We start from the raw sequence: 27,718 nt of genomic DNA, 5'->3' as shown, positions 1-27,718 counted from the left end.
CAGCAGGACTGGTTGTCATCCCAGACCTGGTAGAGACTGTCCTGTGTGCTCTGGCTCACTGGACATGCTGCTGCAAGCAAGGTGCTCGGTCCTGACAGGGCACATTTCAAACATGCAGTCCAGGTAACCTGCACTTCACTTACGGTAAAGCCAACAACATGGGATATAAGTGTTCTGGGAAATAATTCACCCAGAAAGAGCTTGAGGAAGGAAAAAATATGAAGGCTAATGAGATAAACAAGGAGAGGAAGACTTGCTGGGGTTGCTCCTGGTCTTGATGGTGTACCTATGGCAGTGTTATTATGAAGCCAGGATAGAGAGCAGGAGAAAAGGATACTGGGGACTGTCCTGCAGGAACCCCAGAACAAAACAGACATCAATGCTTTTGGTGCACCATCCATACCCTTGTTTGTTCAGCTGCCCAGTTTTTCCCCAAAGCACTGTATGGTGCCAGATCTCAGTGCAGTCTTGGAACTGAGTAAACAAGGGACAGTGGCCAAACCAGGCTTGAAGCCACAGGGAGATGGCAGGACCCCGAATATACCCACACTGACTTTGTGGTACTGAAAAACAATCCTCCAGCCCACAGTCAGAGGTGGGGAAAGCAGCTTCCTTCACTGTTCCTCCTGCTTCAGCCCAACCATCATCCACCCCCCTGTCAGGCACCAAGGGCTCCTGCCACAAAGGAAGTGGGGACAAATGGAAACATCCAGCTTGGCACCAGTCATGTATTTGGGGAGGGAACCCTGCCAGCCCATGTGCAAGCTCCATGTGGTCTGGCCCAGCTCAGGCTGCCTCATTGCAAGGAGCTCTGACAGGCCTTCAGGAACTGCCAAGCAGTGAAAAAAACCAGTACAGCATCTTGATGGGGCATATGGGGTTATGTTGTCCTGTCCCACAGCCTGTCCAGCAGCCACAGCCCTGCAGAACACCTGCCCACCACATGCAGGAGGGCCAGCACAGCAGGGCCTGCCATTCCCAGCAGGCAGTGAGGTATGTGAGGGATGAACACCATGATCCCCGTGGTGGGTGCTCCACTCCCTTGGCACATGCTGAGATGTTTGGAGAGCTGAGCTTGCCAGCTCATTTCCATAGTGTACATTGCTTACGCATCCTTGGGCTTCTTCCCCAAATCCTGGGGTTTGGCACTCTGCAGGCTCTTTACGAGAAGGAATATCAAGGACATTGCTTATTGCAGACTCCTGCTGTAGATATGCCCTCAGATACTAGGGAAGAGAGAAGGGAGTTAGGCAGGCACTGACAAGATCAATGCAGGAGGGTCAAAAGCAGCTCAGTATCAGAAGACAGTGAAATCAGTTTAGATAAGATCTGCTTATCCCCCACCTCCCAGACCACACCACACCAAAACTTTGCTTTGGGAAGGCAGAAAGCATTCTGGAGATCAAGACCAAACTCATAGTCACTGAAAGAACTTTCATGCTGTGCAATTTCTGCACTGATCCTACAGCTGCAGGATGTATCCCACTACACTCCTTGTTTCAGTTGGCCACTGGTTCACAATACACAGATAGTATATTTACTCCACCAGAATTGTTTATAACTCTACTGAAACCAGGGAGATCAAAATCCTCCTCCCTCCCTGAGCCAGCTGCCTCTCCTCCACACAAAGCAGTGTGAAAACACACTGTGCCACTATAATTTTGTTTTCACTGGGGCCGTGCAGCATGAAAGGCACAACCAAGAGGGGCTGCTGCTGCTGCCAAGGACTGCATCCTGGAGTTTCCATCCACCAAAAAAGTTGCAATGCCCTCAGAAAATTAATGGGCCACTGTTGGGGCCTATGTAGCATTTGTGTCTCTAGAAATGACTCAGGCTCTGAAAAGGCTTTGAAGCTGTGGAGGAGCACACTGCTATAATGATGTCCAACTATCCTGGCAGCCCAAGAGCTACCAGCACAATGTAACTTCTATGCCAGAACAGAGCATTGTGCAGCCTGGAAGTTTTGGGGAGACCTTAGAACACCTTGCAGAACCTGAAGGGGCTCCAAGAGAGCTGGAGAGGGACTTTGGACAAGGCCATGGAGTGACAGGACAAGAGAGAATGGCTTCAAACTGACAGAGGGCAGGGTTAGATTGGATATTCGGAAGAAATTCTTCCCTGTGAGGGTGGTGAGGCCCTGGCACAGGCTGTCCAGAGAAGTTGTGGTTGTCCCATTCCTGTAAGTGTTCAAGGCCAGGATGGGGGCTTGTAGCAACCTGCTCTAGTGGGTGGCATCCCTGCCTGCAGCAGGGAAGTTGGAACTGGATGATTCCTTTAAAATTCCTTCAAGCTCAAAACCATTGTTTGGTTCTATGATCATGTGCTATAGTCCACATTTGTGCTCCAGAGACTTCCAGCTCGGGCTGGAAGGGTTCACATACAACCAATGCTTGGCTTGGCTGCAGAATTGTCAGTATGCCAAACAAGGCTTGGTGCTTTTATGTGCCTCAATTTATCACAAAAAACATGAGAAAACCCTTCCCAGGATCCTTCCCAGGATCCCCCATGATGGCAAGGGGTGTTCAAGTACCAGAGCAGCCCCTGAACATCTCTGTTCAGTGAGGTAAAAAAGCACAGGTTCTTGCTATTCTCCTATAGCACAGGAGGCAATTCTCTCTTCATTGGGGTGAAAAAAAAATTACATATTTCCACAGCAAGAGGGCCCCCCATCTGCACAGCAAACTGCAGGGATGAGCCAGAGCAGACCTGCAGAGCATCACCAAACAAATTCAATCCTCATTGCCCTTACAGCAGTGTTCTGGGCTGCCTTCTCCACTTTCCTGCCTCACACAGGATGCTTTTCCATGTTTTCATGTTTAGCTGAATTTCCTCCCTCCTCCCCATAGCACTTCTGGCTGCCAAGGCAGCTCAGAGACAGCAACTAAGTGGCACCTACATCTGGTACAGCTTAACTTTTAGTGTCTATTCTTTCTGGAATTTGAGAACTTCAATACCCAATGTTTGTACAAGTGTGGAATAAATGGAGCACAGGCTCCCTGGCTTTCTGCTCTTGCCAAAGTTGTATTTTAAAATGAACTTAGAAAATCCTACTGCTTTTTCATCTGCAACTTTAGAAATTAAAGAACACCAAATCCAACTGCAGATCTGCTAAATGGGTGCATTTGCACTAAACCAAACAGGTGGAAAAGTCAGGTACTCAGCACAGTCACCACACACATCCTGTCCTCTTGCTTCCCAGATCCCTGTGATGATCCAGGGATCCCTTGTTCCCTCAGCCACACTTCCCAGCTCTCCATTCTGGTGCTCCCTTTCCTCATTCAGGCCTCCACATGGGAGGAGTTGGACTGTATTTAGGATTGACAAGCAGAGTGCTACTCCTGATGGGTCAACAGGCTGAACTGGACAGTGTGTAAGGATATAGCAGGAAAATGCAGGCAGCATTCCCTGGCATGGTGGCCAAGACTGGCCATCTCTTGGCCCTTGTCATCAGAGCCAGCACTGCCATAATCCTTCTGCCCACTGTTGTCATGAAAGGGGTTAAAAAGCTCCAGCTCAGAGAGCAGAAAACCTCTATGTTTAACAGATGTGGACATTTTCTGTAAGACACACCCACCCCTTCTCCCACATACTGACTTGAAAAAAATCACTGCAGACACACGAGCATGAGGGGACTGCTGCAGGTTATAGATCCAGCTCCCTGATGGAGCAAATACATTTCACACCTTTCATAAACAATCTAGCACTGGACTGAGTCCAAGTAGACTTTTTACATCCTCCTCTGTGCAGCAGATGCCTTGTCTTACCTTGTCAAAGAATTCATACAGCCTGACTGTTTCACAGACTCGGTGCCTCGTTTCATCCAGCTGGGTGCAGAAATCCTCCAGCTCATCTTCATAGGTCTGCAGCTTTACCCTGTAAGAATGCACATCCACAAAGGAAAGGTCTTCCCATTGATTCATCTTCTTTAATGCTTCCTGTCCCCTTTTGCAATATTCCTGAAAATAAAAAGGTATTGCTTATGAGGATAGAGAGCTGGAATCAACACTAAGTAGTCTTCAAGGCCATTAACAGCTAGGGCTAACTAGACCGGTTTTTAAGGTTCAAATCACATGAGTAGTCTTTGTTTACAGCAGAATTTTGAAGCCTGATCTCATGATTTACACTTGTCACACAGCAGCTTGGAAAGGCCTACACAGCAAGACCATGGCTCAGTCAGGATCAGAAAAAGGCAGTGTTACAAGCACATCAAGGAAGAACAAAAAAATCCATCTTTCAACTCAGTAGTTATTTTCCCCAAGACTGGTAAATGCCATCTACTAAGTGTTGAGCTGGTGGGTTTGTCTGCAAAAGGAGAGCAGGGAGACTATGCAGTGAGAGGGAATGACACACACTTTGGTGATGAACCCTCTTAGCACCATGTGTTTGGCTGAGCACATACAAGACACACATGCTACCAACTCAGATGCTGGAGAATATAATTTTCCAATCTGACAACACTTACACTGGCAACAAGATCAAACTCCTTGAACTGCTTTTGTGCTTGAAGCAGCATCTCCAAAGAATCATCCAGGTTGACAGTTTCCTTTAGCCGTTTTCTGCCAACATTCTCAATCCAACTGCTGACCTAGAAGAAAAGGGATAAGCCCTGCTTGTTAGTCACCCTGTGCTACTCACCAAGGTAGGCCTTTATGTGGAAAGAGCAAGGAATTGCTCTCATAATGCTGGTCATCTCATTACTGGAAAGAATGAGGGTAGACTTCTCCCCCCCAATCCAGCATTTCAGTCTGAGCCTCCTGCTCAGAGTTTTTCCACTTCAGGTTACAGAGTAATTGAAAAGCTCTGCTATTGCTCACTAGCCTTAGGCATAAACAGGGCAAGTGGCTGCCTGGGCTCTGTTTTGGGTGAGCCATGGTCTAAAGCAAGCTCTGCAACTTGCAGACTGGCCTGACATTCCTATTATTGTTACCCCCAACTGGGATCAAATCTCCTTGCTGCCAGATTTCCTACATCACTTCCCTCTTCTGACTGGCAGGACATGAACCATGTCAGTGTGAATGTATTGATGGATTCTACCCATCTGCTATGTTCCATGGTTCTCTGGGACTCTCAGCTACTGGTTTTCTGAGTGCAGCTCTCCACAAAGCTGAGCAGCAACTGCATGTTCCTCGGTGGAGCCCAGCTACTGATGCAGTTATCAGCCCATATCCTCAAAGAGGGGTAGAGGACTGACTAACAAGAGCATCCTAAGAGCAAAGCAGTCATAGGAGGCCAGGCAGGATAACACAGCACCTCCATCATCACTAGGTTTTAAAAACAGGCTGGCAAACTTGTCTGCAATGCTCTAGGCATAGGTGCACCTGGGGGAAGGGACAGACTAAGTGCTTCCTAACGCCCACACATCCTGTTTTCCTATGTCACCTGAATCCATATCCCAACTCAACCCCATAGTCAAGGACAAACTCCTAGTTTTATGGACTGTGAGAAGGTTACAAGGAGCAAGCCCACTGGCAAGAGGAAGAGATGGTGATGGGTTCTCAGTACTGCAGAGAGGCACACTGCTGCTGCCTAGAGCTCCCAGGCAGGTTTAACAGCAGGAGCAGCTCCTACCACCACTGGAGATCTACAAGCAAAGTAACCCAGGAGTGGTTGAGTGTTACCCAATTCAACAAAAAAAAAATAAAGTTCAGCTTAAAGCAGAAAGTGGTTGCAGTGCTTGCTTTTGTGCCTTTTTTCATTTCTGTTTGGTATTAGGAACCTGTGAGTTTAACAAGAGTCTCTACCAGGTTCTTGCAACACACTTCTTGTCCCGAGCACATCCTGCATGGCGCCCCAGTGTCTACCTGCAAATGGGAAGTCATTAAACTCCCAGATCCACCTTGGCCTGTGAAAACACTAGGTAGGCTACAGCCTCCTTTGCAAATCCAGTTCCCACTAGAGGAGAGGAGCCCAGAATCCCAGAACAGCAATAGTGAAACTGATCCTAATAATGATTTTTAAGGACATGCAAACTTCTCATTGTTGATGAGTTACAGCACAGGAAACCATGCAACTCCATAATCTCAATGGTGAGTTCAGGCTTAGGGATCTGCAACGTGGAACATCTGGGATCTGCAATACTGAAAGGACTGATCAGCTCTTGTAGGATGTTCAGACCTTAGCTGCTTTCTGACTTTTTGAGGTCCTTTATCAACATGGCTACAGGTTTCAAAGGTCTTTCTGAAAGCCAGTGTCTGCTTCAGTTATCCCATGGCTGTCAAGAGTTTCAACAAGCACTAAATGAAGGGAAGTTGAAGGTCCCACAGAAGTGCAGAGGGTGGGAGGTTGAGCATGGCTCTTGGGCTAAGGACAAGAAGCTGTTCCCTTCCTGGAGTCTGTAGAGAGGGCTGCACCCAAAGGCAAACCGAGTGTGCCTGGTGCTGCACCCAGAGGGGAAGGAGTGTGCCTGGACTTATCAGATATCAGGGACCTGAGAACAGCACAGGAATCTAAACAACAGAGTACACAACAGGGATGGGCAGCCAGTGTGGGGCAGGGATATTCTGCAACAGGATGTCAGGAGACCCTGCAGGAGCTACAGCCCAAAGGGGACAAGCAGACTTATTAGCTTGTTGACATCACTCTGCTGCTTCTCAAGGTGAAGTATGAAGAATACTTCATCAACAGCCTCGCTGAGAGGGTCAGAAAAGACACCCAGCCTCCAAGTGTATGGCTTACTTATGAGCCACTTCACAGATGTTTATGGGGTTTGACTAATCCACACCTAGAGAGAAGCCAAGGGACTTTCACTTGGCATCAAGAGATACCAGGGAAATAAGTGGCTTGATTCTCAGCACTGTTGAAACTCTACCTCAAATTCTTTTGTTCAGTTGTTCTTTTTAAGCATCAATCATCACTGTACACCTTCACACAAGAGATCAACAGGCCCAGGACCTGCTGTGGAACACAGTGGGAGGGCAGCAGCCACTGCAACTGGCAGGTAGGCCTTACCTCCTTAAAACACTCTTCCACTTTCTCGAACTCCATCACCAGCTCCAGCTCCTGGATGCGCTTGTTTGACAGCATCACCAGGCGGTGAACGCCCTCATCAACTTGATTGTAAAGCACGCTGGCAGCATCGAGTGCATCTCTGCAAAGGGACACAGGGCTGGTCAAGGCTTTTGCATTAGGTCCTTCCCCCAGTGCTTCATGCAAACACAACCTGGCCAACAACAGCACTCCAGTCATCCTTCCCATGGAACCCACACAGGCCATCTCCATATGGAGAACAGGAGAGAATATTGCTGCTCCTTGCACATTACCATGATTCACCACCCTGACCCCAATGCAGATAACCTGGCAGGAAGGACAAAAGCATCTCCTCCCAGCCAGGTTCCTTGCAAGATTTACCATATTTCTCACACTTTCAGCTTTTCATAAACACAGATCATTGCATCAATGGATTTTCACAAAACACAGGGTCAAGCAGTTTCAGCGTCTAAAACCACCATTTGAATTTAATTAAGTAAATAAGCCACCACTAGTAAGCAAATCTCTCCTGAGTGACAACAACAATATTAAGTGCCTGATGCCCCACTTTCAGGATTTCCACCAGCCAAACAAATATGCAAAATGTACAACAACTCAGTGCCAGGAGCAATCCGATTTTACAGTGTTGTGCTGCAGAGATTCACAGATTGAGCTCCCCACCTCCCACAGGCAGCTGTGCTGACCAAAGCCCAGCAGGTAACACCAGGAGGCACTCTCCCTGCCAGCCCTGCCAGCCTGCCCACAGCACACAGGCAAGCACGGAGGGGTCAGGATGCAGCCCAGTGCCCTCAGATGCTGCAACCACGGTCTTGGTAAGATGATGAGTATTAGCAAACTCCTTTTAGATGTGTGCAACACCTCTCCAGCACAGGCTTGGGTGAATCACAGATGGGATCCAGGAGACAGAAGAGCATTCAAGCTTATTCTTCTGGTATTTCTTTTGCTTCTAGATTTCCCCTCCTACAATTATGGGCTCAAGAGACAGCTACAAGAAAACACTACTGCCTCCTTCAGCTGTGCTCTACACTGGCATGTTCAATTGCCTGGTCATCTCCTGTACTCACCCTAAACCAATTTTCATTTCATTGTCTTACAACTTTCTGACTTATTAGAGCGTGGCTTTTTTATCATATTATTAAAATTATCTAAAGCACTTGCAAAATAGGTAGCTAATATTGCTAATGGAAAATAATTCAGAACAATTCAGCATATGTGCTTATTTCTGTCTGGGTTTACAGGCAATCTTGAACCTATGAAATGCAACTGAATGTGAGTGTTTAGTGGCAGCCACCCTGTAGTTTTAATTGACACGAGGTAGCGCCATAGGTCTGGACAAGCAGCTCTGCATAGCAGAAATCCACACTATTTTTCCATTCAGAATTCCACCCAGTGTGCAACAGCCAACTTCTCAAACCTCAGGCTCTTAGATACTTTTGTTTTTCCTCTTTGAAATGCCATTAGACTGAATGAATTTCTCCAAAGTGCAGCCAAAAATACCCAAATAGTTTCTGGACTAAGATCAGTGCTACTGCAGTACAGAGCAGACAGGTTCTCTACAGAGAATCTGCAGGCTTCAATGGAAAGATCCAAGCTGTAGCACTGTTCTGGCGTTTCCCAAAACTGCCATAAACAAACCGTGATGATATGAGCCTTCTGTTTTGTAATCCTTTCCTATGGACAGACCCAGATCCAACCCAGGAGACTCACAGCAGCAGAGACATAATCACTGTCCAAGCTGAGCTCTGGAAAGTGTTTACAGAGCAGGTTGTGGAGGCCAGTTCCCGTCAGCAGCAGTGACACAGCTGGGACAGCTAATGAGAAACAGCTTGGACGATGGCTGCAAGTTAAATTTGGCAACACCATTAATGCTGCTCGGTTTTGTGCAGCAGAGCGTATCTGTCAAGCCCCATTTTCTGAGTAAGTCTCCAGCGTACTGATGGCCAGACAGGCAGACACCCTTTGGCCTTACTCCCACAGGGCTGAATTCCCTGCTGGCATGAATGCTCTCATCCACTCAGGAAATGGATACAGCAAACACTCTTCCTCCCGCTGGCACAGACAATCAGCACCTATAACTTTAGGCATTCCAGGCTGCTATATGCAAACATTTTCAATTACCCCCTCACGAGGCAAAATATTTTTCAAACCTTTCCCTGAGCTTCCATGGAAATCACTTTGGTGTTGATGCTACTTCTTTGATGGCACTCATCAGCAAGCCAGACTGACCTGCTAGACCTTTCTGTAATAGGAGTCCTTATGTCCACCCAAGCCAGTGACAAAGCGAGCATCCATAGCTTCAGCACTTAATGTGGTATTGTCAGATGGCAACCTGATGACACAGGGACCTGAGACAAGGGTTCCAGCTCTAGCATTGCCTGACCTAGCACAGAGTATGATCTAATTAGGGGATGGGAGCCAGGGAGTCCCACTCTGCCCCTGTCCATACCTGACACAGGAAACAAACCCCCCCATCGGTGTAAGCCTGAGCAGTTTTCCTTGACAGGAGTCAGCAGCAACTTGGGCTGCAAGGCCTAACAAATATTACAGATTCTAGCAGAGCAGACTGCACATTTCCCAAAGGCACAAAACACAGGCTTCCCTGAAGACAACACTGCAACTACAGGAGGGAAAAATCACCCTCAAGGTAGAGGGATAGGAAGTGATTATAAAAAAAGGCTAAAAACTCCCACATTTCAAGGTTTTTTAAACCAGAAATAGGTGTACCACAAAGTCACTGTGTAAAGAGGCTAATTCACTGAGCCACTGCGGAAAAGACCAGTCTCGGCCTTATGGCCAGCAAACCCCTCCAAGGAAAGTTAGGTTCAAAACTGCAGCAATAAAGTTCTCCTGCTGGCCCACCAAGCACAGTCCAAAAAACCCATTTCAGGAGAAGGGGCTTGAGTGAACTTCTTGGTATCCAACTAAAGGAATGAGTAAAATCCACCCCAAACAACATTTCTGGCCCCACGCATTCCCTCCACATGAGTTATCCTGCCCCTGAAGATCTCAATCCAACCAAGCCTTTATGTACATTTTTAGAAGGTGGAAGGGAGCTCCAGTTTAGAAGTGAGCCCTTTGCCCCACTGGACATAATCATAAAATACATGTCTCAGTAAATAATGTGGAGCTACACATGTACAGAATCTACATATATATACACATCAGTCATCCTCCATCTCAGCTGATCCAGGGGCACTAAAAGTGACATCCTCTTGCTGAAGACACACACAAAAAACCTTTGCTTTACTGACCCACAACCATCTCACAGTTACCTGAAGTCAGTCTAGGATGCTTTTGGAATTCAGTTCAAAAGAAGGCTGGAAATTAACTTGCATCAGTAATTCAGGCTGTTTGGGGATATATAAGCCAAAAATCCCTTACTCTTGTCCATTTTTTTCCTCTGTGAATGCTTGCAGCAGGCTATTGATGCCCTTATCAGCCACAATTCAACACTTTAAGACTGCCCCTTCTCATGGTCCTGCCAATTGTTTCCTGAGCGACTGAAACAACATGCACAGAAAAAATATTTCCAAACAGCTCCTCTGAGCTCAGAGTCCCCAGAAAACTTCAGGTGTTGTCATCTGCTGTTCCTCCAGCATCCCAGCACCTCAGCTCTTTCTTTCAAAGACCAGCCACGCTGTTTTCACACATTCTGCCTCGCTTGGCAGGCATTCATTAAACCCTCAATGTCTAGTTGTTGGTCTTCTGTTGCATCTCCAAGGTAACTCCATTCATACGTTGTCAGCCCCTGACAGTTCACTTTTACCAGCTGGACAGGCTCTCTGACTAACATCCATCTTTTACTCTCTTACACAGAGGAAAATATAAGCCTTTCCATGCTGTAGTATAAAGTAGGTAGGCAAACTGAGCCCAACAAAGAAATCACTCACAGTCCATGGGAAAGTTTGATTTTTTGATTCACTTGGGCACTTCAGTGCTCACAGAGAGGATCCATTGGACGTTAAGCCTGTTCCCCCAAACCTCTGTACATCCGTTTATCTATTTACACACACACACACACACACACACATTTGCTGATCTAGATCTTAAAAACTTCCTAAATTATTTCCAGTACACTAGTAAACTCCACAATATCCTGAAACAGGGAGTTTTATGGGGAAAATGATACTTCACACAAATATCTATTTCTTTTTCAGCTTCAGACTGAGTAGTTTTTAATTCCTGTCTTTCAGTATTTTCACAGCAGCTTGGAGTAAACAAACCAAATATTGAAAATTTGGTTGAAGAAAGAAGTGACTTCCATCCTGGCACACAAAGAAAATACCTGGCTGTTAAAGACTTTAAAGATATTTTAACAGTGGCCTGTGCAGCTCTGAGCACAAAAGGCAGAGTTGTTTGAAGTCAGTGGAAAGTCTCAGCTCAGATTTGTGTGGATGCAATGCAATTTCCCTGCACATGGGAGTGTGGTATTAAGAGTCTTTCACTACATTCTTCCATGGTCAAATCATCAAAAGCAATTTTGCAATAGTGCAGAGTCAATATAATTTATAGCAAAAAGGAGTAGCTTGATGTCAGTTTATGTTTCCCCAAATCCTGTTTTCATTGGGCAATTATCATTTCAGTGGAAAAGGTTCCAAATTTCCTCAGCTTTCTGGAGAAGTGCCAAGCTTTTGTATAATGGTAGGGTAATTTTAAACCTATAATTTAGAAAGACCATTTCTGTCTAAGTCCATTCTTCAAAAAAAGCCAGCCTTGGAGACTTACACTTCAGTTTTCAAAGTAAAATACCTGCTTTGCTTTCAAAAAATAGATGGCCACAGAAGCAGCTTCCAGCAGAGTCACAAAAGCAGGTGCTGCCTGCACCATGCCTGCCAATGTCAGTGAGATGCAAACAGGTGAGCACAGGGAAGGGAGCAGCAGAACCATCACTATTCTGCACCTTCCTGTCTGCCCCTTCAGGAACTGCTTTGACAATCAGCAAGAACAGCAGATCTAACAAAAGGGCTGAAACCAAGAGTTCATCCCCTGACCAGCCTTGGTCAATTTTAAAATGGCAAAAATTAATGGATGGAAGGAATACAACATGTTGGTAGTGCATTTGAAGGGGTTTGGGCAAGTATAGGGCAGCTAACTTGTCCTAGGAAAATCAGATATCCTTAATTTGATTTGTTCTGTAATTTAGAAGAAACACAGTTGGATGTTACAACATTAGCCTCATCTAGTCTTCCACTCTTTTGGTGCTGAACTTCCCTTGTGGATGTCCATACAGGTTTTAGCATAAAATGAATAGGATCTGGAAATTAGGAGGTTTAAAGGATGGATTAGCCTAAGGACATCACCCAGATCATGTATGCTGATACCTTGGCTACAAATCACTTAAAACATCCTGAGCAATGCTTCTGGAAGAAATCCTTCCAGATCTGCAGGGACAGTGCTGTGCCTGAGGGATGTTTTGCAGGATGAGAAATGTCATTCTTGGTTATTACTGCATTTTGGTAGCAACCTACATAAGTACCACATTTATAATGATCCCATAAAAGGAGGTCAACCTCCAATGCACAGTCCTGCTCTCTGAGCTGAGAGTTTCACATGCAGCTGAGGTTAAAATTCAAACTAGCCACGATGAAGGTAAAGCAGATATGGCTAAATGAATATGACTAATTATTCTCTGCAGCACACAAATGGCCATGGTGGTTTCAATTCCCTCACTGAAGTATCTGAGGAACTGGGTACGTTTTTTAGAACCCTGAAGTGTCCTTACAAAGGCACAGAGGTCAAATACCAAATCTGCAGTTGCCTGTGGGATGGCTGCTCCCAGTGAATGTAGCTGAGACCACAGACCTGGCTGAATCCCTCCTCACTAGGTTACCTGACCTGGGAGCCATCAATTAAAAACCATCCAATTAATACAACACACTGGAGACCACAACTGCCAAGAGAATTCTCTTCTGGAGCTCAGTTCGTTTAAATGTGTTTTTAGCAGAAATACACTCAGAAATCCCTTTAAAAGCCAAGGGATCAATGCACACAGTTAAATGAGTGTCCAAGCACAGTCCCAAGCTGTGACCTTTGTTTCTTTCTTCTGCCTGGCTCGCATTCAGTTACAATAAAACTGTGTTCAGACTCTGGTTGATTTAAAATCCCAGTAAGATCCATAAAACTGACTGGGGAAAAAAAAACATAATAAATCCCAAACCAACAAGTAGCCTGCTTAGGGGGACAGTTCCCAGTGCAGTGGAGCCTTGGATAGGATTTGGAAACATCATTCTGGGAACACTGAGCGTCAAGATGTGGTTTTCTACCAGCTGTAAACAATTTCTACCTCCAAACCTTGTCTAATGTACATTAACCTGCTTATGTTTACATCCTGGTCAAATGCACCAGTCTAAGAGCTGTGTTCCTGAAGCTGAGACCATCAGGCTTTCAAGATGTCCTGCTCAAATACACACACACTTCATTTAAAGCCATATCCCTGTTTCACTGATACATCCTTTTGCCCACTTTCAGGACTATGATCCATGTAATAGTAGGAACTGTGCTATTAACCAGCCCAGCAACAGAAGTATCTATCCCAACACAGTTATATAAAAAATGGTGCTTGTGGGATAGCTGAGACTAAGGCAGGAATGTCAGGCAGTTCAGCTAACATCCTATACTGGAAACTTTTTGCAATTTTTTTCCATAATATTTTTAAACAGATAAAGCACAGTGTGTCATTAGTTACCTAATGCCCTGTTGGCATGACAAGCATTGCAAACAAAAACAAGCAAAACTGGAGTCTTCTGGGTAAATTCTCATTGAATCCAAGAAGATTTAGGACATAAGCAGAAAATTAAAAACAGAAAGAGAGCTGAGGGGAATCATCTATAAAAAGCCCAAGAGGACAATGAAAACTTACCTAGACAGAATTCTGCAATCTTTTAGCTCTCTGCAAATGCCACAACTGATGTCTCACAGCACTTCATGCACTCAGAATGACAACAGCCCCAGCTCCACTCTCCTTTATGCGCGGAGCAGCGAGATTTGTTTAATGTGAGCCTAAGTGCTTTTTACCAGGCTAAAACCACCACGCCAACAGAGGGAACAGGTTAGACTGTAACCAAAATGAATACCAAGTAGCACAGCATGTGTTTGGGTAGAAATGTCGCCCTGTGCTCCTCCCTCCACCTGACACAAACAAATAAGGCCAGGGAAGAGCACTGCCACCCATGCTCGGCCAAAGGCTTAGCGCTCGTCAGCACCTTCTGTGTCACCAGCAACAGCACAGAGGCCTCTCGTGGCAGCCTCTGAGGTCAGAATTTAAGCACACTTTTTTATCTGGCTTCAAAGGTATTCTGAGTATACATCTTGTCCTGAGGTTTTAGGATTGGGTCCACAGGAGGAAGATGGAAAGGACCCTGCAAGGAAAGGTGCCTCTCACAGATCATGTTAGGAGGGTGCACTATGGCAAGTGGTAGCATGAGAGGCTCCCAAAGCTCCCAGAGAGGAATGAAGATGGGCAGGCACCAGCTCAACTGCCATCAGTGAGAGGGACACAAGCATTAGCATCTTGTGAGAGGGAACTCACACACCACTTTGCAGAATGGCACATGCAGGCATTCCAACATCCCAGGAGTTGCTACTAGCAAGAGCCCTGCTGAAGATCCATAAACAAGAGGTCTGCAGTACCACACAGCTACACCCCACTTCATTGTTAACTAGCCACAGCTTCAAGGAGACCCAGAGTCTCAGTGGTGTGTGTGGAAGCCAGAACATGAACTATGGGGCTTTTAGCTGTAAGACCACCCTCTCTGTCACTGTAATTGAGCCAGGTCCAACACTAGGAACCTGGCAGCTCAGGAAGTCTGCTCTGTACTGTCCATTCCCTCTGCTCAGCTCAGGTCCCCACCCAGGGCTTCCAACTAGATCACCAAGCCACACTAAAAATAGCCAGCTCACAAAACCAGCTCTTGGCTCTAGCCACTCCACCCTCAAAATACAGAGACTAACTATACTGCCTTCTGCAAACAAAGGAGAATTCACTCCTCCATCTATTTATAAGCTGCTTATTCACAGCTTGTAAGCACAAATTCTTTTCAGATGAGGAGCTTGGGGGAAGAGATCAAGCTCATTCTGGTTCCCTGGTGCACAGAGCCAAACACTCAACATGATCATTCCTTCACCATCTGAGGTTTTTCTCCTTTCAGCTCTCACCTCTAGCCTTGGGACTATCTTGCCCATCACCATGCAGAGCATGACACAATCCCACTCCTGTGCCACGGTGAGAACACTGTGGTAGAGCCAGGCAGGTGCATTCTGGTTAAAAACCATCTATATATTCATATAAAATGGTTATACCTTCTTTACTCTACTTGTGACTCATAACACATCTGCAGGATGAAAGGCATTCACTGGGCACCTGTCTAGGCACACAATTCCAGATCTTGGCTATGCTGGAAGAAGAGCAATAATGAGAACAACAGTGAAAAACACCTGGCTAAAGACCAGGTTAAAAGGATCCTGGCTTTGCTGCCCAGCCCCAGCCTCACTTCAGCAAGAGCTCCCACTGCTGCTGCCTGGCCTCTGGCAGCTTCTCTGACATTGCCATCAGAAACTGTAAGTTTTTGACATCCACTACAGAAGCAGCAATAAATTAATCCACTTTTCACAGCTGGCTCAGTGAGTTGCCTGCAGGTTAGCTGATCACTACACAAGATAGCCAGAAGCCAAAGCTACACCTGCTAACCAACACTATGTACCTTATTAAAACAACTCTGGTTATTAAAAAATTCCTCTTTGAAAGTGCAAAAAGAAGTATTAACAGCATTGAAGTGATGGAGGTCTCTGTGACATGTGACCACACTCACCAAGAGGAACTTCAGCTAGGCTAACAGCTCTGCATTTCAATCCCCACAAAGACTGAGACAGCAAAACCTCAAAGAGTTCAGCTCACAGACCTGGAGAAGCACTGAGCCTTCAGTGCAGTGGATGGTGTGAAGGCAAATGTGCTGGCTTTAAATCTACCAACACTGAGCAAGTGGCAACGTCACCTCCAGCCGTCCCCAGGCACCTCTGGGTGGCCAGCCCTACCATTACAGCACTTAAAGAGGTGCCACAAAGATACACTGGCTCATGAGTGCCACACCCACACCAATTCCAGGACAAATTCAGCCTGGTCCTGCTGGAGGTGGGAGATCTCAGAGGGATCAGCTGAGCATACCACAGCGCCTAATCCAACTCCCTGCAATGAGCTGCCTGCAGGATGTGTATTCTGGGAACTGAGCTCCTCCTTCCTAAGCTGGGAAAAAGCAGAGTTCCAGACAGCCTGCTTGGAGAAGACTGTCTTTCCTTTTGTGGACAAGCAGCTGGATGGGCAAGGCTATTTTCTGCAGTGGTACTTGGTGGAGAAAGGAGTATGAAGACTCCTGGTCAGCTCACAATGGGAGCAGTTACTGGTCAAAGCCACTGCTGTGGTGCTACAGCATCTCAGGATGAGACCATCCAGGAAAGACTCCCAGAAGCTCTTAAACCATCTGTTAGAGAAACAAATGGATGGAGCACAACACATCCCTCCTGCATGCCCACATCTGTGATGGAATAAATTCAACTTTTGCAGGAAAGAACCTATGGCGCTGGCTTAGCAAAGCCTCACAAATCCCAGGTCAGACCTGAGCAGCAATGAGACCCCACTGCTCTGTGCCACAAAACAATCCAAAGGGCATCTGTGCTCTCCAGGAGGGCAGAGCGAGCAGAGAAGGTTCCACAACCAATTCCACAAGAAGAGTTTCATTACTAAAGAAAAACTAAAACAATTCTTGTTTACCTTGTGCTCTTGAAAGGTATTTGGCAGATAACATCTGACTGCACTTACATGCCTGCTTCCTTGCCTGTTTTAACTTATTATCTCCAACCTGTGGTCAGGCATTTTCAGAAGGGTTCATCCATCTCTATTCTTACCAGCTCCCGGTGTTCTTTTTCCACATGAAACCACAAAATAGCAAGAAAGACATCTGTGACAGCTAGAAAAATATATTGCCTGAAAAAAAACCCAAGTCAATCCCTTGCTCAGTTAATCCCAAGGTGAAGGTGCAGATGGGCTTGTCAACTCTATTCTTAAAAAAAATTTAAAAATCACAAGTTTAACTTTAGTTCTCCACTTGTAGTTGGCATATTTTAAATAAGTGGAGCCAAAAGTCCAGAAAACTGCTCTTTAAACTGTTTTCTCTATTTATAGGTAATTCATGCACATTCAGACAGTCACCTGTTCACAAATGGCCTCAATTTATGACTAAGAAGTCCTGGCAGTCATGATTATTTTATCAGACTTTTGTACCACACGAGACAATAAAAAACAACAATGGGACACGTGATAGACAAAAGAGCCAGAGGTGAAGAGTAAAGCCATTTAACTTGCTTTTGTAAATAATTTATTTCAATTATTGGGAGAATGGGTGTGGAATTAGGCTGCTAGGCATTGATCAAGATTTTAGAATTCAAAGTTCAGAGCAGCAGTGCCACAAGCCCTGCTGAGTGCACACACAAAGGGAGTTCTGTTCCATTTTCACACATCACGAGTTGGAAATCAAATACTGGACCTACATACACCAATATCCACTCCATGCTAGCTTAGTTGGCCAGTTGCAATATTTTGTCTCTATCCTGCTTTGATCATATCTATTAAAGAAGCCTTTGAAAAATCATAATCTTTAGAGTATTAGCAGAACTTAGAACCTTTAATATCTGCACATCAGATAGGAAAGAAGGAGTAAGTGCAAAGTCATGGAGGACTGAAAACCAACAGTGCCTTACACAGAGTTCTCTAGCCAAGTGATAGAGCTCTTTTCCCCATTTGAAGGGAACCTGAAACAAAGAAGAGGGGACTTCTTTAGTCCTCTGCCCCAATTTAGATGAAAATTAAAATACTGCATGGATTTTAGTTTCTGCAACTACTCCACAGCCTAGAAAATAATAACTTTCTCCTGCTATATTCAGTTATGCTCCTTAGGCTAGAGAGAGCCACATATATTAGAGCCATGGCATACAGTCTCTCTTCACACTGGTACACAATAAATACAACCTGAATTAAGCAGAGAATATTCTACACAGCTTCAGCATGCACTCAAACACTGCACAATCAAAGAATTCTGTGTGTATCCCCCACCCCTGCCCTTGCTAAAGTAATCAAAGCAGTAAATTATCCTTAGGGGCTCTGTCAGATCAGGTTTCAAAGTTGATCATTTCCCTGCACAAAAACACAGGCTTAGCTTAAAACCAAACCAAAACAAAACTCATGAACATTTTCCCATTCTCCTAGGACTCTAAAGTTGCTGTGTTACTTAAAATAAAATAAATAATAATTAAAAAAACTAAACAAAGCACAAAACCCCACATTATTGTGCTTCTCATGTCATGTGAGAATGAAAAGATTATACTGTAGCAATTCAATTCAAAATTGCATCAAGATTACTTCATCAGTTCAGCAAGAGAACTGTGTCTGCATAGTCTGCCAGAGCTCCTGACAGGAGCCACAGCAAGCAGGGAACAGAAACAATTACACAGCCTGCCCTCATGCTCCTCACTCTGCACCAAAATTTTGATCCTCTTCTTCCAGTGACAGGCAGCAACTTGCACTGTCATCCGCTTGCTGAATTTTAAAAGAGAAATGTTTTTTTCATAGTGTTTGGTTGAGATACTCCATAACTACTTTGTTATCTTCTCTGGATTCCCTCCCTTCAAACCTCCCAGCTTGTGATGGCAACATGGAGTTGAACCAGAGCAAGGCGGTGGGTGCACGGAGCTATTCCACACCACCCTGCCACCCCCCGTGCCCTCACCTGCACCCACATGCCAGTGCTTATCTCACACTGGGCTGCAAGCTCCTGGCTGCAAAGGCTGCCTTTCTACCTTGCTGTTTGCACAGCACATAGCACAGAGGCCTTCCCATGCTGATAGGCTTCAGGTGTTTTAACAGCACAAACACAAGTTGTGCAATGCCCTGGGGATGTCAAACAGCTGGGCTCTCTCAGTCCCCGCTTCTCATACCGACCCCACAAATGGGCAGTGAGTATTTGTTTGTGCAAACTGTACCAGTGTGCCAGGAGATCAGAGCCTGCCTCAGCCAGCAAGCATTCCTCCCAGCTAAGGTCCCTGGAAATCCCCTTGCACAAGGAGTGCCTTAGGAAATCACACAGCGATAATGGCCAGCACCTAAACATTCATCACTGCTATCATCAATTAAGGCTTGTGTTTTACAGGTACCCAAAATATCCACTTCTCTCTCCACTAGAGAAGATAAGTCTGATTTGGCTTGAAAAAGGAAGTTAAACCATCTAAGTGAACTCACCTGGACTAGCGTTTGGACTGGGGAAGAAGCAATCAAGATAAGAATAAAATTCATTACATTTTTCACCTTTATTGTTTTTAACATAATTCCTTCCTACACAAAGCTGATCTCCAGCCTGCACAAACGATGGAACACCTCAGAGAGACTGCCAGCACCTGGTTTTTGCTCATCCCCATCTCCTCTTCTCCCACTCTGGGAGCTCACCTGTAGTCTTGGGTAAGGGTGACACAGGACGCCTCCTTCCCCAGTCTGGCGAGGAGCGCTCCACCCTCCTGCTGCACCCTGACCAAACTTGCATCTTCAAGAACATTCTTCATCAACTGCCTTGAATTCCTCAGCAGCACAGCTGCATCCTGGAGGGATCACAAGAGTGAGGTGAGCAGATATTGCAACCTACAGGCAATGAGGGAACGGGCCAAAACAGGAACCTAAACCAAAACACACCAAAACCACATCTCACCTGGGCCCACTCTAGGAAAAGGGGACATTGATTCCCATAGCTGTTTCTCTCCAGCCTGATAAGTCTAAAGTGATAAACAGTGCTCCTTATACACCTGATACCTTCCCCACCAGGCTAAAATTGTGACCCAATTCCTATCATTGTTCTTCCATTCATTTGCTGGGCATAGAAAAAATAGCTTTCCAGTCTTGCTTCCCACACATACTTAGCTCCTACTGTTCTGGGAGCCTGGATCTGCATGGCTCCAAGCCTTGGGACAAGGTGCACATGAAAGGTTTGTGGATATACAGATGTGTGCAGCAAGGCCACTACCATATCCTCCATCATTTACTATTGGCACCCTCAGTGCAGAGCTGGCAGCAATTCCCTACCATGTCAGGGATACAGCAGCTTCTCAAGAAGAGAAATAGAAGGTTTGTGACCACATAGGCTTGGTCTTTGTCTCTTTGTCCCTTCCCCTTCTTGCCCACTTCCAAACTTTGCCCACAACCAAGTCTGTACCAGCTACAGAGCTCTGGAGCTGCTGAGAATGCACCCCAATGCTGGATCAAGCACCCATCAGCAACAAGCCCAGCTGGAAACATCTCCTGGGTGACTCTGAGGAATCAGACAATCAGTTTCCAAACCCACTGAGGCCTCTATCACTTCATTTGGATTAGCTTCTACTAGTATTGGGAAACCCTGCTACTCCAGCTTGCAAATTCAAAGCTACAGCTTTTCTGCAGCTATCCAGCCTTGTGCTCTCTTCTGCCTCAGGTCCACCCCTGATCCGAGGTGAGTGACATACTTACCTCAGCCTTTCCTGGTAATTTTGTGGATTCCACTTTATTAATAGCTCCCTGAAGGAAGGCACAAACACCCTGGCATTGTTGTAGCAAGTATTCCAATTTCTACAAGAAAAAAAGACCAAGGCAGAGATTATTGTCTCATGGCTGACAGGAAAGGTCTTCTGAGCTTGCAGAAGCTTCAGAGTACAAAAATCAAGAGAGGATTAAACACATTAATCCGAGGGTTCAATTATATCATTCAGTGAGACTGTATCAGCAAAGAGAAGCCCATAAGAAGCTTCAACTGCATCACACTAGACCAAGGCCTCTATGCAGACCTTAGAAACCTGCATTCTCATGGCTTGGATGGGTCATGCTTTACAGAAAAAAAACAACCAAACCAGTCCACTGATGTCTCACATTTTTCCATTAGCATTTCTTGTAACTTTCCATGAAGATGAATCACACTGCATAAATTTCAGAGAAACAAAACATAAAACAAGTACTTGGAATTTTTTTACTTTAAATAATTTCTCCTTGTATTAAAAGTAGTGTAAATTAAAGATTAGGAAACTGGAAAGCTTCCAAAATTAAGCACCTTAACCTATGGACAAATTTGAAATCCTTCCGCTCTTCAGGGTGGGGGGGAAGCAGGGAGAAAAACAAACAAAAAAAAGTCCAAACATTTCATAAGGGTTTGTGAGGCACTATTTTTTAGAAAAGTTAATGATATAAGGCCTGAATACTGCCAGATGCCACCCTCTAGTCACTAAAATCAAGAGAAGGGAGAAACAGTTATTCCAAAATAACTGTGTTTAAAACAAAACAAAAAAGCAGCTGTTTGAATCTTTACTGAATTGAACTCCCTCCTCCCCTGGAGTGCTGGAACACTGCCAGCAGTGACAGATTAGCAGGCAGGATGCAGGTGAGATCACTGAGACAGGAAATAAATGCTGTTTGCCACATAGCTGCAGAGCTAAGGGAGCTGAGCACACGGGTCATTATCACACACAGTATAAACAGGCATTCCATACAGAATGATTCCCATACTAACTCCCTTTGGTACTGTTTTACATGCCAAGACAACAAATAGCCTGATATTATGGTGCTTCCTTCATGAATTACCCTTCTGCACACACAGAGCACCTCAGCTCTCAAGGTATTCTCAACTCTGTCCATTAAACTAATCCATAACTTCTTGCAAAGTTTCTCTGCTTTGTCACTGCTAAATAAACTTCAACTTCTCCAAGTTCTCCAAGGCAATCCTTGGCACAGATTAGGCCTCTGTACCTCTACTGCATCAGCACAGGTTCATACAAGTACTTTTAGATGTAAACTGGAAAAAATAAGTTAACATTTGGCACATGCCAAGCCTATCTTCTGAAGCTTGCCACCAGCACCACAGTTGTGCTATCTGTGACATCTTAATTGTGGCACTCTGGGTAGCAAGGTCAGAGCCAAAAGACCACTGGATCCTCTGGAAGCTGAGGTGCCAATTCTGTCAATCACCAGGGTCAGCAAACTCAACATGAAGACAGCCAGCTTGTGTGCAGATTTACAAAGATTTAATCCTGTCTAGTCTTGGTGTGCCAAATAACTCAACTGAGCTTTTAGAGATTCAACAGGCACATGGTTGACAGCACTCAGGCTCCCTCCACAGCACAAGTGCACACAGAGCTGGGTATTGGTACCATGGATGCCACCCCTGCAGGCTTCTGGCAGTCTGCACATACCCTGCTGCTTGAAAGTAAAAGATACTCCTAGAAGAAGAATTCTGAACTGTTTATCCAGAACTTCCAAGTCTCACTCATGCAAGGACTGCAGATATTACCAAGGAGATAACAGCTTGATCTGGGGGACTTGCTCCAAAATCAAAAAGATTTGTTATTACAGTCAAGTTCTTCATCATTAGTCCAACGGCAACATGATACTAACACCTTCTGAGATTAGTTTCAGATGTCTGTCTTCCTGTCTAACTCAAGAGCCACTTGTGTATCACAAGACGGGATTCCATTTCAGATTGGACCATATTTTGAAGGCAAGAAGGAATAGAAAGAAATAATGCAGTTCAAGCAAATGAGTAAAAAACTAAAACTTCAGCTCCTGCAGTCATGCCAAAAGACCACAGTGTGTACTTATCTTATGAAGACAGTATTAGCATTTTTTTAAATACCAGAGATTCATTTGCATTCACAGCTTTACAGGAAAATTGTATTTTAATGCTTGTAGGTTCAGCTGTTGACAGGTTCCTGTTGTTCCCATCTGTTACCATGCCACTGCTTCTCTCAGACACCAAAGCACACAGGACATTGTACTCACCCTGCGGAAGCTCAGCCAGCTCAGGTGGCAGTACGGGAAGGTCCCTTCCAGCTCCAGAGGCAGCTGGGAGCTGTCTATGTGCTTATGGAGGGATTTCATGGAGGTGAGAAGTTCAAACTGCACAGGAATAGAAAGGAAAAGGAAAAAAGCTCACTTGTATTAGGGTGTGAGGAAGAGGGGAAGGTTAATAAAAGGCAGAATCTATTATTTCTTTATCTATCTTGCAAAGAAGCACAGTATGCAGTGTGTAGCTGCAATATCACTACAATATGAAGGGGGAAAAAAAAACCAACAAAAATTCAATCTCAGAGCAGCTTGTTGAACAGCTCAGTGGGCAAACCCTGAAGGAATGCAGGCTACAACACGCTGTTTCACCAGGCAGAACATCTGTGATGGAAGTCTGGCAGCAGCCAGCCTTCTCCAGAGCCAGCACCTCCTGATGTAAGCAGAGCAACTCCCTCATATGTTCCCATAGTTGTGCTCCGATTTGCATCTGTTTAGAGAATCTGGGAGGTTAAATCCAGCCCCCAGCTTCCCCATCTCAATCCCTATAAAAGAGTCTAACAGAGCAGCCTCTGCCCTGCCCTCAACTCTCCATTCATCACAGCAGCTATTTGCTCCAAGAGTTTCTTGGAGCTTGGCACAGGTAACTTGCCCTCTCCACGTCTGCAGGACCTCAGAGCATTTCTACACTCACCAGAGCAACAAGTGCTCCTGCAGGTACATGGAAGCTAGCCCAGACACAAACTCAGGTGCAGACATTTAACTCCCACACACACACACAGTGTGAAGTTTCTACCTCCTTACAAAATTGTGATGATGCTTCCAATGCCTCCTGCATGCCCATGTGTTTATTAGCCTTTCTTCTCTTCCCTCCTACACTCTTTGCGTTTGTTCAATGTGTTTAATGTCTACTGTAGCTCTCCCTGCATGCACATGCCTGCAGCCCCCATTCTCACTCCAAATTCTTCCACGTGGGGGCAATAAGGAAATGGACTAATAGCATTTGTTATTCTTTAGCCTTTGGGGACACCACACCACATGCACAGCAAACCTGACACCTGTCACAACATCTTCATTCACAGCAGCCAAAAGGGAGCTCCTGGCCTACTCTGAAGTCTACAGAGCTTCATCAGGCACAGAATTCTTGTAGCTTGCAACAGTCTTGGAGCACAGGAAGAGGACTAAGAAGAAGTCTGCTCACCACAGAATGGCTGGGAGCCTACATTTCTTATACAGCTATAGAATACCAAGACAGTTTTACTTGTAGTGGGGGAGTTCAGTGACATTGTGGTAACTTTCCCTCCTCTTGGTTTTTCCAGACATTTCAGCTACAAAGGGAACCTCACACAAATGCCCATCTCATCTTCCCCATCTTGCAGAAGTCTCTCAGCCACTGGCAGCAGCAGTTATGAGAGGAAACAGAGGAGATGCAAAATCCAGGAAAGCAACAGGCACCTTCAAAGGTGGAGTTCAGGATTTAGCATAATGTGATCTCTTCCTGACCACGAATTTCCCCCCTTGTTAATGGGAGAACATGAAAAGCCTCTCTAGCTAATTGTGCAGGGCTCCTCCAAACAGTTATCCATGTTCCCAACAAACCCCCTGTGTTCTGAGTCTCCAGCAGACTGACGTAATTGTGGGGCAAATGCCACTGATGGGCGTGGCAACAAACAGCAGGACAGGGATCTGTTCAGCTCACAGAAACACTACAACCCAATAAATACCACACACCCCTAGAGACCACAGCCACAAAACACAGAGGACACCTATGGAAATTTCATGTGAGAATGAACATACATCAATGACAGGGAATTTGCTGTCTGGAGAGTTAAATAAAGGATATTAGGAGTGGCCAAGCAAACCCCAGATAAATGGTTCCATTACCTGTCCTGCTGGTGGCTTCTCCATCCGAAAAGTCAGATCTTTTTCAACCAGAAGCAGGACTCCATGAATACAGTGAGGATCCATCTCCTACAACAGAACAGAGCACAAATCCATTAGTGATCTGTCTTGGATACTAAGGAGAATGTACCACACCAGGTTCATAGAAAGTTTGCAATTAATCCTTCAAAGGCATCTACAAGGCCTGGAAGGCAGTCACCAGAAATTAAGGAAGGTCTACAAAGTACCAAGGTGATGTCTTTAAGGTAGTTTACTTCAGATCAACTAGTCTTGCGATATTTAAGGAAGCAATGGAAAAGGTCAGGTGTTGGCTGTACTAAAGAAGCTCTGCCTTCTGCACAGGGAAGTGAATCAGGGAAAAAAAAAAAACAAAACAGAACTTAAAAAAAAACTAAACCAAAAACCATGTTCTGTGTCCAAGTTTTTTCCTGATAACTTTCCTGGTTACTTCACCTCACTGAAAGGAAGTGGCTTTCCCCCCTCCACCCCTAATCCAGTGCCAAAAACATCATCTTGTCTCTACTTACTGCCAATTTACAGTCAAGTACTTGCATCCTGTTTCTACTGTTAAACTGACAGAAATTCCAAACACAAGGGATGTTTGGCAGCTGTAGTTCAAACTCAGTGATCCAGGAGCAGCTCTCCCATTACAGAAGCATTCTGCAGGGAAGTGAGAAACAGGCAGAGAGAGCAACAGTAGGAAGAGGGAAGCATGGCAGAAAGATCCAGACCATGGAGACAGGACTCCCTACATATGTGATGCCTGGATCAGGAAAGCAAGGAGAAGAGCCATTTAAGCTGTTGTGCCACATGATTAAACAAGAGCCATCCCATTTTGAGGTTTCCTATGCGGTCTTTGCCTCTGCGAAGATCTCAGGAATTGTCAAGCAACAAATCCTTTATGATGTTGCTTGAGCTGGAAGGAACCTGCCACACAGCAGGTCACAACAGCAAAGGAAACTTGCTTAAATAAACAACTCCAGCAGTGAGCAGGGTTAAATATCTGCCAGGAGAAGCAGAGCCAGAGAGAAGTGGACCAACAGAGACTGAATGACCTAACCTGACACTGGGCCCAGTTCAGCAATTAAGAAACAAGGCAAACACAAGGAGCCCAAATTCTGCAAGTGAAAGTAGCAGCAGAGATCCCAGAACAGAGGAAAAAGGCCTTTCTCTCATCCAGTCCTAAACCATGATTCTTTTAAACAGACAGCGAAAAAATCTCAACTGAAATACCTTCCAAAACCATGAGAGGTCTCTAAATTGTAAATTTCTCCAGTGAATTATTCACACTTTCACTGTTATTTAAACACTGATTAAAAGGCCAAAAAGGATTTATTGCATAATTAGGCTGCAATCAGGTAAATACTGAAGAGAGGATGGGGAGATATTACAGCTGTATCACCAGCTCTGAGTTTATCTGCTAGAAAGTACTGAAGGAAGAAGACTGGACACAGCTTAAAGACTGATGATGGTACTAAACAAATTTTTTCTTACACAATCCCTCTTCTATGCCAACAGTCACAAGATGTACAATATGAGTGAGGGATAAAGGTAGTGATGGTGTAACAAGAGGTTACAATAGCCAAAACATTCATTTGTTTGTTACTCCTGAAATAGAAACTGAAAAACCATTCACAAATAAAGCTGTCAAGGGAAAAGTTCAAGGTTTTCCAACTCAAGAAGAAATTGCATTTCCAAAGAAATCAAGTACTTTTCACCACATTTTTTAATTTAAACAGCTGAAGATTAGTCAGTCTCATCTACCACTGATGGAGCAATCCAAAGACTGAAACAGTTTAGCAGGAGCATCTCAGGAGACAAGCAGAGCTAGGAACAGCAGGATGCCACTTGAGGAAGCTTCCCTGCAGCTTTATGCACAATCTCTTACCATCTTTCCTAACAAAACCAACTTTATGAAAGCAAAGAAACAAGAGTTTCACACATATAAGTGAACTCTTCACCTCCCAAAACAGGTATAGTTTGGACAGCATAGAATAGAGGGGCATCAATAGGAGTTCAGAAAGCACCAGGGTAAATACAGAGCCTTTTATTACTATTCCCTTTAAACAGAATTAGATATTTTTTCCAATGTTTCTCAGACTGAAGTTCCAGTTTTCTGGCTTCCTGCTCCAAATGGAAACCCATGGCCAGACTTAACAACACTGGCACAGTCTGAAGCACAGGCTGCCAGGAATGTTTGCACAGAGGGGAAGAGTCCCCAGACACCTAGGTCAGTCTCTAAGTGACCACTCCAATGGAGCAGCAGGGGTTCCCTGTCTTTAACGTGAGACCAAGTTCCTCTGCACTTCTGCACTAAGTGAGAATGCAAATACACCTCCTGAACAGAAAGGTTTGCACAGAACTCCTCTGCTTTCAAATGCTAAATTGACTCTTCCCAACCCAACACACAAACACAGCCAATTACAGGATTAAGTCTTCACACTGATATGGGAAATTCAAAAGAATCTCACTCTATTAAGACTCAGGCAGAGGGAAATCTCACTGATACTTGCTCACTGAAGCCAGGGTACACATTCCACTGTTCATGCCCTGTCTGCTCATTGAGCAAGGGATCAGTCTAGGACTTCTGAGCAAAGTTCCTCTTAAGAGCCGCCCTCCACAGCACAGAGCTTACTTGTGACAACCTGTAACCAAACATTACAGCATTTATCCTGCAAAAATCCTTGCTCCAAAGCATCATTATGCAGTTTCCCACAGGAACAAGCCTGATCTATTCCTGCAACATGCACGCACTGTGCACTTCCCTTCACCTCCGCACAGAGCTGCCAGAGCTCCTCCTCCTTCTTCCTGAGATAACTCTGCAGCAGTTTTTTATTCTGCCCCACTCCCTCTGCTCCGGCTGCTGTCTGGGACAGAAAGATTTCTCAGCCACTCAACAGTGTAAAAACAAAGGGGAAAAAAATTATTGCAGAATACAACTGGCCCTACCCTGAAGACAGAAAGGACAACCTCCCACCAGTTTACCAGGTGGTTCTG

General features: G+C 45.1%; 1 protein-coding gene across 1 annotated transcript in view; it reads right to left on the bottom strand.

The window, feature by feature from the left end:
- Positions 1-27,718, bottom strand: part of PLEKHG4 (pleckstrin homology and RhoGEF domain containing G4) — an 81,580-nt gene that overhangs the window by 19,617 nt on the left and 34,245 nt on the right. Inside the window, exons 7-13 of the mRNA XM_031058426.1 lie at positions 24,704-24,790; positions 22,817-22,933; positions 20,522-20,620; positions 19,475-19,623; positions 6,949-7,087; positions 4,463-4,585; positions 3,765-3,956 (exon numbers count right to left, since the gene is read on the bottom strand). Of these exons, the coding sequence (XP_030914286.1) occupies positions 3,765-3,956; positions 4,463-4,585; positions 6,949-7,087; positions 19,475-19,623; positions 20,522-20,620; positions 22,817-22,933; positions 24,704-24,790 (906 nt within the window). The remainder of the gene's footprint in view (positions 1-3,764; positions 3,957-4,462; positions 4,586-6,948; positions 7,088-19,474; positions 19,624-20,521; positions 20,621-22,816; positions 22,934-24,703; positions 24,791-27,718) is intronic.

The sequence above is a fragment of the Geospiza fortis genome, unplaced genomic scaffold (assembly GCF_000277835.1).
Source record: "Geospiza fortis unplaced genomic scaffold, GeoFor_1.0 scaffold97, whole genome shotgun sequence".
In the NCBI taxonomy this organism is placed as follows: domain Eukaryota; kingdom Metazoa; phylum Chordata; class Aves; order Passeriformes; family Thraupidae; genus Geospiza; species Geospiza fortis.
Note: the sequence above shows the minus strand (reverse complement) of the source record. Positions and strands in the feature narration are given on the sequence as shown.